Source organism: Pecten maximus, chromosome 14 (genome assembly GCF_902652985.1).
Source record: "Pecten maximus chromosome 14, xPecMax1.1, whole genome shotgun sequence".
NCBI classification, from domain to species: Eukaryota; Metazoa; Mollusca; class Bivalvia; order Pectinida; family Pectinidae; genus Pecten; species Pecten maximus.
The window spans coordinates 10,441,414-10,454,789 of record NC_047028.1 but is presented as its reverse complement, the minus strand read 5'-3'; the positions used below and the strand labels follow the sequence as shown (position 1 = coordinate 10,454,789).

The 13,376-nt window shown below is 34.8% G+C and overlaps 1 protein-coding gene across 2 annotated transcripts; it reads right to left on the bottom strand.

Moving 5' to 3' along the window:
- Positions 1 to 1,774: 1,774 nt before the first annotated feature.
- LOC117341717 (sodium-dependent multivitamin transporter-like) lies at positions 1,775 to 12,654 on the bottom strand. Of its 2 annotated transcripts, none has more exons than XM_033903581.1 (14): positions 12,381 to 12,654; positions 11,882 to 11,949; positions 11,429 to 11,509; positions 9,187 to 9,260; positions 8,623 to 8,760; positions 8,078 to 8,213; positions 7,595 to 7,683; positions 6,451 to 6,563; positions 5,435 to 5,505; positions 4,828 to 4,914; positions 3,663 to 3,886; positions 2,926 to 3,029; positions 2,689 to 2,791; positions 1,775 to 2,037 (listed from the first exon to the last, which is right to left on the bottom strand). In XM_033903581.1, exons 1-14 carry the CDS (start codon positions 12,421 to 12,423, stop codon positions 2,013 to 2,015), a joined length of 1,356 nt encoding a protein of 451 aa, XP_033759472.1. In that variant the 5' UTR covers positions 12,424 to 12,654; the 3' UTR covers positions 1,775 to 2,012. The 2 variants fall into 2 exon arrangements, with proteins under 2 accessions (XP_033759472.1, XP_033759471.1); XM_033903580.1 differs by having other exon boundaries at positions 2,705 to 2,791.
- Positions 12,655 to 13,376: the final 722 nt, after the last annotated feature.

Below are 13,376 nucleotides of genomic sequence, written 5' to 3'. Positions count from 1 at the left end.
AATGTCTATATTTAAGCCTAACTGGAACTGTGGCGACAGCATCTTGAAAATCAGGTAAAAGAAGCATGGGCACGAGGGCACAAATATAAATTATACACAATATGTCAACAAAAGGAAATGGAAATGGGAAAGCCGACTGACATGATTCTATAGTTGTTAAGGATGTACACCTCTATATGCAACTCTTTTTCCCGTGTGCCCGTGTTTTTGATGTTTTGCTTTGACAGGTCAAAGATACTAATTTGTCATTTGACATGTGATTTTAAGTGAATTTTGCTATTTTAACCTTTTACAAGACAAATTTATACAATGCCTTCTATATGTGTTGTCAGATATGTATGGACGCTTGCAGAACTGACAAAAATGGTATTTTTGTTTATATTATGGAGGTTTAATTTTCTAACCTGTTCATTTAACAATTAATGTTACCTCTACCCCGAAACTTTTAATGGCAAAAAACTCATTTTCACTAACTGTTAAAGAATTAACGCTTAATATAAAGTCCTGAACTTGAACTGTTTAAGAAATCGAGCATATCAAATGAAAACAGTAAAACTTTCAAACCATCCTTAAATTGGGAGGTCTGTTTGCTTCCCTTTTTTACCTTATTATAAGGCAATTTTAGACAATTTCGGGGTCAGACATTTAAAGTGCTTAAGTTACACCAAAAAATGTCTCAAATATATAATTTCCGACATTGTTTTAAATCGTTTTCATTATATTGAACACTACAAAGTTGTATAGCAGAAATGAGCTTGCTACAATTGAAACAAGTTCTATAAACAATAGACGTCTATACTAATATTTGCTAAGACTGACCATATTTTTTTTTAAATCCTTAGAAAACAAGTTTTGAACCTGATTAAAACCACAGAGAAGTACATCATTAGGTTAAAAAGTTATCATTTAAACTGTTGTAAGTTGGCTCAACAATCAACATACGGTATCATTTTCAACTCTTTCTGTTGACTTCAGGTCCATTGTGCGGAGGAAATAATCGGTTGATGTAGTAAAAATTCCACCATAGTCACCTCATACTATTTCTAATGACTACCGGTGACTGGATGCTCGCAGTGTTTTGCATTTTACAATTATGTTTCAGCGTGATCCCTATAGTAGCTATAAATGCAGGTGGCCCAGAAGCTGCGGGTGTTGACTAATTCTATCAAACAGATATGTTTTGATCACCTACTACAGTATGTTAAATGTATTTTAAGATACAGGAGGTAAATGCATGCGTTATTGACTTATAGATTTATAAAACAGTTAAACATCTCAATAAAACAGCATACGTGGAAGGCAATCTATGATCTTAACTTAAATCTAAACAAATAATTTTATTTGATATATTTCCAGGTGTTTCAAAATTGTATGCAGTTTCCGTTTCCTCGGCGACAAACATCTCTGTCCAATCCACGTATAATAAGAACAGGGGTCATGGTGACCGAACAACCAACAGAAGATCAACGAATATATAACTTAACACATTCACCTGTAGTGGTTGTTCAGTCCGTTTTAGACACCAACACTGTTCACCAGACCAGAATAGCATACCCTCATGATGCACGTGCATACAACACTGAAACCAACGTGGGCATACATAGGCGAAACTACGGGTGTACTTAAGGGGAACATATTCTTTACATCTTAAAACATATTATGATAATATTTCATGTTCCTTAACTTATTTTGTCCAGTATATATGTGATTTATTACCATATTTCAGATGGTGTAAGAGAAAAATAAAAAAAAAAATACTAGGGTAATCATGGATATGTATTTAATAAATCGTAACTAAAACAAAGTAAAATATGTGCATGAACTAAATACGGATATCTCATTACTTGTATTCACAATATAAACTACACCAAAGCATATGAATATGAAAATTTGCGTTTTTCACAACAGAAATATTTTACAACAGGGGTTCATTGCAGTCTCTGTCTGTTGGTTGAATATTGAGTGGCGTTCCCTGGTGCTCAGTCGTTGAACATTGTATGACCGCTTGAGACTCACCAGTCTGATTGGAAGTAGATTCTAAAAACAAAATCATTATTGACTGAATTTTGTTATGATATGAACAAGCTGCAATTAACTATTAAAATGACATTGGAACGAGGATGATAGAAATATAGTAACCGTCGTTAACCTAAAACATCTTTTGGTAAATTTAATTTATTTTTCGTGTGATATTACATTTCCTCTTTCGTGTGAATAATAGAATCTTTCATTCCCTTGATGTGAGACAGGGGGATCTCAACCCGAGGGGAGGATTCTTAAGTTGCCAAACACGAGGCTTGTCGAGTGTTTGGCAGCTTTATAATCTTATCCCGAGGGTTGAGATTCCCCTGTCTCACTTCCATGGGGGTGAATGATTATTTTTCTCTTACCCTGTTTACCATCTTATGTATATAATATTGACGTTACATCAATGAAAGGAAATGTTGACGTGACGTGATTTAATTGTCGACGTGACGTCATGGTACTGTTGCCGTGACGTGATGGTATCAATAAGTGTTCTAAATCTAGTGCATCATGACCTTCATTTTCGGATAAAGGGTAGCGATAGTATCTTAATATATCGAATAATTGCTTGCATTGAAGCACGGTTTGTGAGTACAAATTACATCTCGATAAATGTCTCATTCACGTTAACTGACGCTAAGACTTTGGTGATTTAATGTTTACAATAGTATCTGAGCACCGTCATGTGAACATGGCTGGATACCACACAGCCTCCTACAGACAGGAAAGATCAGACGAGCGTCCACAGGCTCTCCACGATCACCCCCTGTAACAAGAAACGTTACATGTATTGCTAATTTCATAGATAGTATATATCTCTCTCTAAAAAGTGAATTCTTGCAATAAAACAATGTTGGCGGTATGTGGTATAGTTTGCAGGAAGAAATACATCTACCATACCTGTACACAAGCTGACGACAGTACCAATGATCAGGGTTAGGAAAAACCCGATGAATCCGTACCATACGTAGGACACGTTGTAGAGGAAAAAACCTCCATCTGATCTGTAAAACAGAGGACCTGTTATTGATGTAGGTTTTCCAACTACTAGTTGATAACACGATAAAACAAAACAAAATCATCGCAAAAACATAAAAATACGACCAGGTATTACAAACGGTCAAGCGTCTAAATCTAAATTGTATGTATCGCATCGACGATACATACAATTTAGATTTAGGTCAAATTTAGGTTATGTCATAACATCAAACCTAGAACCAGGGTAACGCTAGCTGAACAATTATTGAGCATCGAAAGCACCTAACCTTATATGGCACAAAGAAATAAAAGACAATAAACTGAGGATTTGAACATATTCACGCACTTTTTGCATTAGAATTTCAACATGTAGTACAGAACACTATAAGAAGATTTCAACAAAAAATATATAACCATACATTGATGGTTTCTAGAGCGGGGTTCATTGTTTGTAACAAATTATATTTCGTTTAATTAATATAAGTTTTACAAAACTATCTGACCATCTGAAATGTCATGAACAGCATGCAAGTGTATTTCCTGCTTTTCGTAAAAAGACGAGACCCTTACACCTTTCCCTACAATGTGAGAAATAGTTTGTGGTATATAATTGCCAGACCCAATGATAAGAATGACCTCAGTAGAGTACGTATTCGTACGTGAGCGGGCTGTCTTGTGACGTCCTGGAGTGTCCAGTTACATTGTACAAAGTTATATTGTAGGAGTACATCGGCTGTTCCATCATAGTTTCTGTGAAGTTGCTGGGGAAACACCCAATCGTAGGATTTGGGGCTAATTTTACAGGCGGCTTCCCATACATCTCGGCTCCAAAGGCTATCCAAATGTTGAAGATGACAGCCGTCACAGAGCCGACAATTGCGCCCTGAATTAGAATCAACATAAAATAAGTGTTTGCTAAATTACCCTCTATTTTGTTTCGGCATGCAGTTTATATTTATAGCGTTCAACTGACTCAAATCTAAATCAAAAGTTATTTTCATTTTTCGAATTTTCAAATAGCAACAAAGGTTTAGACAGGAAGTGAATTTCTGGCATTTGTTCTCATATACGTAAACAAATAATATTTCAACCTTTGTATCCCTTAACCAGCGTGATTTGTGATGAACGGCAGAACGTTACTGATCCATACAATCATATGTCACGGTTGATTCGTATTAAAAAATTCCACAAGATATTATCAAAAAGGAGTTAATCAGTTGCAGTTTCCCCTCTCAACATAAAACATAAACTATTACCCTATATATAAAGAGCACGATGATTTTCTTCAGTAAACGATGAACAGGTTTCATTTAGTCCAATTCGTCAGAAATGAGTCATAGTAAAAGGTCAACCTATAAATTATATTGTACATTTCAATAGTTTTGTACCTGTCCTTTATCATCTTTTCATTAATCAGTAGGGGGACATGGTATACTTAAAGACGACAAAGCGATTTGGGACTAGTTAAAGCTAAACTACGATAGCATTTTTATAAATGCATGCATAGATTGATTTCCACTTATAAATTGGGACAAAAGGAGATTTATCTCAAAGTTTGACTGTTCAGGAAGTGCTTGATATGGTGGATAATGTGGATTGTTTACTGAGTGAAGCGGATATCTGTTTTATCGATTGGTATCAGATAAGAAGTAGATTGATTTTAGTACCACAGTGTGCAGTCGATATAAAATAAATAAATTGCTAGTTAAGTGTCCTTTTGTTTTAGGTGTTATATAGATTAAAGCTAGAAACAGTATAACATTGGATCTGTTGTACCAGGGCTAACAAACAATACATTTATAGTGGTCAGTAAGTGTTCCTTACTATCCAGTTTGCCTTTGGAATCATTCCACCGAGAAAGTAGATCCCGGTCAGTGGTCCCCCGCACGCTCCAACTACGATTCCAGCCTTCTAGGTAAGGGAATTAAGACATTAATCGTACACGGCATACATAATTAGTATCACAAAAGACATTAATCGTGCACGACATACATAATTATTATCATAAACGATATATATATTGTTGAAAGGAATGCAAAATGAAATAATAAAAAAAGTAGATTTGCATTGGAATCCCCTGGAAATGGACAGGGAGAAAATGAATGAATTGGTATTCTTCTACTGGGCTGCTGCTTAAGTATAGACAGCTGATAAAGAACTTAAACGTGATACCTTTATTATTCAACTAGAGCAACGCTAATGTAACCTCATATATATTTTTTATAACAAGAACATCTGTGTTGCTTTTTCCTATTTGGGTCAATAAAGTTGTAAATAATGCATAAAATAAAAGATTTAATTTGACTGGAAACTACGTAATGAATATACAGAATTGTTTTTATGTGTAGAATGTCGATTTGGATATAACCACTATTCTAATCAATGTATCATCTATTGTTTTGTAAATGTCCCAAATAGTATCAATAGCTACCTGGGTTATGGAACCTGACATAGAGATGATGCTGTACGCCAGTCCAATGACTGCTATTCCGTAAACGAAGACTAGAAAGAGACAATGCATTAAAGAGGGCCGATGAAAATAATAATAAAATCTAAGGATAATGCTAAACAATGCGCACAGAAAAATAGCAAACAGGTATACAAAAATAACATTAGTGACACTATTATTTACTTTCTTAAGTGAGATAGGGGGCCCCCAACAGTTGACGGTTGTTATATCATCTTTATCTAACTGGAGTTAATTCATTCTCAAATTTAGAAAGGACGCTCGAGCTTTTGTCTTTTTTTAAAAATAACTCACGAGAGTAAGATAAGCATGTCAAACAACCGTCATTAGTTGTGGAACATATGTTTATCCCATAACCTACAGATGTACCGAGTTCAACTTCTCCCAACGTTGCTACTCAATTCTGTTAACCGAATCACTATGCGACAAAGTAAAGTGCGTTATTAAGAAACGTTTGGCATCTATCTTAGATTAATGACTAATATCAATTGTAATATCTTGTAAATATGATTTTGATGGTGGGCAATATTTGTTTGCGTCATGCTCATGCTCTGTTCGCATCTTATCATCATCGAACTATACATGTAGTTGACAAACGACAACTAATATTATTAATAATAAATAAATAAAACATAAAAAAGAGATGAATAACAAAAAAAATGTGATGGTAAATGTAGTCCGTTGTCAAAGGTCAGACGATAGTCAAGCAGAATTGTTGGCGGTTAGAGCAACCAATCGGAGGCTTTGAAAGCGGTTACAAACTACGATGTGTAAATTAAAACAACAAACCACTCTTACGAAGTTTACCACGTGGCATATCAGTTGCGAAACGGGCATAGTTATATGACATCATGTGATAAATCTTATTACTTTTGATATTGGAACATATTTAAACAGCAGTCTTTCTTTTGCAGAATTTATTCCTTGATTTAAGAGACATGTCACCAGAATAATCGGTATTAAAAATATAAAGAACTCACCGAATAACTTTGCTGCGAATGTTTGTGAAACTAGCTTGGATTTCTGAATGAGTCCACCAAAGATATCCTCCACGGTGTTCGCTGATAAAGCGTTGATTCCAGATGAAAAGGAACTGAGAAAAATACAGTGTTTTTGTAACATGCATAATGGTTTGGTTTCGTGTGACTACTTAATGATAAATGTTTTAAAATACTGACATATATGTGGTAGACAGGCAAAATATTTATAAATTTACCATAGTTCCGAAACAATGAACATTTAGTAATATATACAAAGAGATTCGGGTTTGGATAGAAAAGTTGCGTGTGTTCTGTATGCGGGAGGGAACAGTAACATTTAGACAAGCCCCACGTTGTAGGGCTGGTGAACCACAAACGTGTTCATGCTCGTAAAATGGAACTTAGTTCACCTGTGAAAGGGAGTGCGTGGTGACAAAAGGAGATTTGTAGTTATAATGGAAAAGAAGTATATTTGTAGTAATAACGGGAACAGAAGATAATTTGTAGTTATAACGGGGATAGAGGGATAATTTAAGTTATGATAGGGACAGAAGGTAATTTAAGGTATGATAGGAACATAAGCAAATTTGTAGCAATGATAGGGACATAAGCTTTGTAGCTATGATAGGGACATCAGCAAATTTGTAGAAATAATGGGGCAGAAGGAGATTTAAAGTTATGATAGGGACATCAGCAAATTTGTAGTTATAATAGGGACATCAGGAATTTGTAATATTGATGATAGGGACATAAGTAAAGTACTTATAATTGGGACATAGACAAATTTGTAGTTATGATAGGGACTGAAGTAAATCTGTAGTCATTATTGGAACAGTAGGTAATTTGTAGTTAAATAATAGGGACAAAAGGAGATTTGTAATTATAATGGGGAAAGAATAAATTTGTGCTTATAATGGGGGAAAGAGGTAATTTTGTAGTGATAATGGCGGCAGATTGGCCAAATGGTGACATTATCTGTAGCTAGCTCTCATCTGTAAATTATTTCTAATCGACACACGATTGTTTGAAAAAGATCAAATTTCTAACTATTCAAAGCCAGTGAAATCCTGGGGATGTAAAAATGGAAATTTGAATATAAAATAGAAGAACATCTGTTTTATAACGTAAAATTATTATTATTTACCTAAGAGATCCACTAAACAAACAGCTGATGAAGATACCAGAAAGTCCTGGGAGTGATCGTAATACATCTAGCACGAAATAGGGCACTATCTACAAATTTAAAACATATCAGCTCGTTGATACTGCACACATTGTCAAAATAATCCAAATCACATCATATGTTTACGTAAAACAAGTCATTATCTACAAAAGCTACGTATACGCTCTTGTATCTCAATAATCTTATTTACCTTTTACCTGATAACCGGTTCTAAATTTTACATATTCTGAATAAATATACTATCTCGTGTAGAATTGCCAACAATCAGCATCCAAATAAGTTAAACATATTTAAGCCCTCCAATTTTCCTCAGCTAAGTGAACACGTACAAAATGAGTGTCAAATATCTACAGTCCAGCCTTATTGTATTGTCATGTTATTGATATCAGTTGACGTTTACGTCGTTGTTTGTGCATTCTCACATTCAAGATTACATGCGGTTACCTGATTGAAATTGGATATTAATCCGGCTTGGACAGGATCACATCCCAACATGTTGTAGTACGAGTATATAAGGATTCCAAAATACCCCAGGATTATATGGTACGCTACAGCTACGGGAATCAGCAACCAGAAAGTCCTGTAAAATATCAGCTGTTTTATAGATAGATATGCTGGATTTACTTAGATGTTTGTTGCTGGGCGTTAGTGTATGGTTATTGTAAAATTGGTTTACACGTACATTACATGACTTGCAGTAAATATTGATATATCCTTCTGTTACTGAACTGTTTTTTTCTTATTATTTGTTTTTTTGCTTTGTATCAATTTGTATGGAACAGTAAAGCAATAAAGATACAATTGTTCATAAGCACAGTTTGAAACAGAGTTCAACACTATTATGATATCAGAATACTGAATACATCATCTGAATGTAGATTTGCGACAAATCTATTGGAGAAATTATTGTTTTCATATTCACACCATGTATGGTTTCATGTTTCGTTGACAATTTCACACGTGCCACGTTGCCATACTAAATCACTCACCTGTACGCGGACTCGAGACTTCGGAGAGATGAAAACCTCTGCACGCCGGCTTGATTACACCAGTTTGGTAAAAATGCAAACAATGCGCCAAACAGGAATCCCCAATTTGTATGACGGACCCTTGGATCCGGGTCAAAGCTAAAACCAATTACTGAGTTTTTTAAAACTTTATATTCTATCATGCATTGCCATTATTAAAGGTGGTCATCCGAAAGTAAACCAGTGAAAGTAGTTATGGTCATATGAAAACAGATATAGTGTATTTAAGTTATTTAAGTATATGTTCATGGCAGATGACCACCTAAACAAAATGGAATTCTATATTCGGCATTTTCTGAACTCAACATTATCAACAGTGATGTTATTGATTGATAGACTAGATAACACTCCATACAAAGTACTACAGTCGATTTTTATTACAAAACGTTTACTTTTGAGTTGACGTCTCAAATTAAGGAATTTTAAATAACTTAATAGTTGTTTATGCATTTCAACACAACACGTAGGATGCTACACCCTTTACGTATAAACTGTTACTTTGTATCATTCAATAATGGTTTTTACTTAAACCACTCCAGTCTGTGTCCCTCTGTGGCAACCCTGATGACTGAGTGTCTTGTTCCAACGACAATGCTACCCTGTGGATGGCAAATATTAAACTAATACGTGGTCTTCATGTTGTATAAAGAAAAGTTTACTTTAAAAACAACTTTTTTTTGAAATTTTGAGATGAAATGCATTCAGAATAAGAAAAAGTATCTGCATTTGCTAATTTGATACGAAATGTCAACATTATCTAACGATGAAAATATAAATCGCAATTGCATAAAACTTTCCATCTTGTAATTTTATTATCAAAATATATTCTAAATTATTGTAACAGTGTAGACTTTGAAGTTGTGGTCAAAATGCCTGGGTATGCATCGACCTCTTGCAAATAGCTTCAACAAATATTATCATAACATAATTGTGAACTCTGGTCAATTATATACTTTATAGGTACTACATTTTAGTATACAGAGCAGAGGTTATATAGAGGTTACACAACGAGTGGTTGTTGGATATGGAATTTATTTCACACGAGTAAGTTATTTTTTAAAAGTTACAAAAGACACGAGCTTTAGCGAGTGTTTTTTGCAACTTTTAAAAAATAACTTACTCGTTTGAAATAAATTCCATATCCAACAATTTCGAGTCGTGTGACCTGTTTCTACCACAATAATATCGGCTTGAATCAAAGGGAAACGTGGCCAAGTATAATTTCGCGTATGCAAATAAAGTGTACCGGTGACGTCCGGGACCCGGTGATGTGACGTCATTAGATTATTGATGACGTCAATAACAATTGCAGCTTGGGTCAAAGTTCACCGTGTTAGCCAATCAAAATGCGTACAGAGTTTATACCACGTGTGGTATAAACAGATTGTTAATCAACAGCTGTAATGATTAACTGATGGTCTGAGAGTTGAATAACGCAGGAGTATTGTGGTAGAAAATAGGTTAATATGCCTCTGCATTATTTAATCTTTATATAAGAATATCTGGATAAATCGATTATAACCCCACTTTCCCCCCCAGTGTTTTAGTCCTGTGTGATAGTCTGAGAACGTTAACACTCTTACTGAGCTAAAACACACCTGTACTCATTTCCGCCGAGCAAATCAGGCGAGAGGTGAGCGCAATCAGTTACCAAGCGACGCGAGAGGTTGACGGAGCTTGTTAACTCATCTTCCCTATCTGATGAAGGTGAAGGTGGTCAAAACAACTTGAGTACACCAAAACGTTGAACTCATCCATTGCCTTTATTTACATTATTGTGAGGCGAAAGGAAATTATATAGATGAGATTGATAGCTATTAGGTTGATTAAATTCGATAAATAGTTAGAACATTGTACACCTACAAGTGCGGAATGAAGATCGATATGGGTAAAAAACATTTTCTTTGAACACGAAATTAGGATATCGTCAGCGACAAATCTTGTCTTGTGAAATATTGAAAATAAAATGCAAGTCACCATAGCCTTATCTTTCAATTCACTCTCGACTTTGTCTCCATTGCGATCAAAATGAGAGAACACAACTATAACTAATCATAACTTTACCTTTATAATACATTGGAGGAGGTTAACAAGACTAACGATATCTTTATAATACATTAGGGAAGGTTAACAAGACTAACTATCTTTATAATACACTGGGGAAGGTTAACAAGACTAACTATCTTTATAATACATCGGGGAAAGTTAACAAGACTAACTATATCTTTATAATACGTTGGGGAAGGTTAACAGGACTAACTAGATCTGTATAATACATTGGGGAAGGTCAACAAGACTAACTATATCTATATAATACATTGGGGAAGGTAAACAAGACAAAATGTACCTTTATAATACATTGGGGAAGGTTAACAAGACTAAATGTACCTTTATAATACATTGGGGAAGGTTAACAGGACTAAATGTACCTTTATAATACTTTTGGGAAGGTTAACAGGACTAACTGTACCTTTATAATACATTGGGGAAGGTAAACAAGACTAAATGTACCTTTATAATACATCGGGGAGGGTCAACAAGACTAACTTTACCTTTATGATACATTGGGGAAGGTTAACAGGACTAAATGTACCTTTATAATACATTGGGGAGGGCTAACAGGACTAAATGTACCTTTATAATACATTGGGGAAGGTAAACAAGACTAACTGTACCTTTATAATACATTGGGGAAGGTTAACAGGACTAACTGTACCTTTTATGATAATTTGATGAAGGTTAACAAGACCTTTGTGTTTTAGTATACCTTTATGATTACAGCTACCACACCAATGAACATGATAAGACACTGAAAAACGTCCGTCCAGACAACGCTCTTAATACCTCCCTGAAATTAAATTTAAAACATTTCTAGATGCTTGCTTCTGGAGAGTTTACGATATCATATTATGGCAATTATATCACCATACGGTTACAAAAACCTAAACTAAAACGTCAATCTCGAATATATTATTGTTATTGTAAATACATTTATCAGCATCAGTAGGCAGGCATGAAACGATATAAATTGTAAACGTCAATGTGTCATTTCCATTAACGGAACTCCAGCATAGCACAACCGGAAATTTCATGTTTCCCCGAGCAATGACACAGAGAAGCTCCAAAACATACCGAACGCCCTACTTTCAGGTTTGAGGTTGTGCGAACGATTACTATAGATTCAACTGTTAATATCACTTGTAGATATATAAAAACATACAATTGCAGTGTAGATGGTGCAAACTAAACCGATGACAGCTATGGAAAGCCAAAGAGGTGTTCCGACAACTACAACAGAAGGAAGAAAACTGTCAACCCCGACAGAGGTTATCTATCCGGCAACTACACCAGAACCGGTAACAGTTTTTTACAGAAAAAGAGAGAGTACTTTATGTATGGAAAATGGCTTCATCCGGCAACCATATTCCATAGCCGATATACATGTCATATACGTTATGCTATCGACCCTATCATGACAAATTTTGTGAATCATTTGGCAACATCATAACATAATAAGCAATGAAAATTGCATAGTGCATTGTACATATCAAATTAATTTAAATATCATTACATATCAGCTGAATTTCATGTCCCAGGTGTATAAAATTGTCAATATTCCTGGTATCATGGCTTTTATTAAAAGACTATGCATTATCTTAACTTTCTGGTGTGTTCTTAGAACTAAGGTTATAACATGTACCAAGAAATGTATCACCTACCGGTTTGCAGCGCAAGCGCTGGGGCGTATAGAGTTATACCCATTAGGAACACCTGTAAATGGAAAATGTGTGAAGTAAAACAAAACCCACAACAATGTGGTAATATTTCTAGTTTACTTGATTTTCGTTTTTTCAGAGTCTATAGATGAAGATCTATTATTTCTAGAGGATTTTCATTTTTTCGTTGATAATGCAAATGGTAAAATTTGAGCAAAATATTGGCTGCAAATTTTGCTTGAATAAGTTCAATTATCAATGTGTATGTTAGGTACGTACAAATGTCAGTCTCTACTTTGTCAAGAAAGCATGGCCTGGTATCAATGAATTGAAATGTACACTATTTAAATTGTTTTCGTTAAGTGTCTTATTCTTTACTCGTACATTCAAATTTATTTGAGTATTATACAAAATTGGTATTTGAACACATACGGTTTGAAGCATCCCGATCACCATCCCCATGGTGCGAACGCCTTTGGAGTTAAACCTCAGTTGCAGGTACTATATTTGAAGAGAAAGTAAAAAAAGGATGAGATCTGGAATTGACGGAAATATTCATTAAGTACCGTCTAATTACATTTATGTCTATATTAGAGCTTATCAGTATTACCGTCGTATTAGGAGAACTGTTGATTTCCAAGGATCTTTTGAGTTCCGAGAATCTTTTGACCAATCTTGAAAATAGGCTGCTGATATACTCTCCCACTATCTCCGTCTATTCACGCTGTACACCGCCGTATAGTAACGTTTTCCTATTCTTGTTTTCTGGATGTTCGTGTCCAAGAGCAAAAGTACAATTTCGGTTATACAAAGACAACGGCCGACTTAGACTTAGGTGAAATATACTGAGGAAGGAATATCGAGAATGATTGCATTTCTGGTTGACAATGCTTTCATTCAGAGGTTGGAGGCAAGATTATTACCCAAATCAAAGATAAAATCTTTCCTCCTTTAAGTGTATACAGTTGATATTTACGTGCTTCAACCAATATTACGTTT

Bases quoted from the DNA above. Each gene is read 5' to 3' on its own strand.
- LOC117341717 (XM_033903580.1), bottom strand. From the start codon at position 12,423: ATGGGTATAACTCTATACGCCCCAGCGCTTGCGCTGCAAACCG. The intron at 4,915-5,434 runs GTAGCTATTGAT...TCCCTTACCTAG, and splicing joins TGTCAGGTTCCATAACCCAG to AAGGCTGGAATCGTAGTTGG. The intron at 3,030-3,662 runs GTACGAATACGT...TCTGTTTTACAG, and splicing joins TCACAAGACAGCCCGCTCAC to ATCAGATGGAGGTTTTTTCC.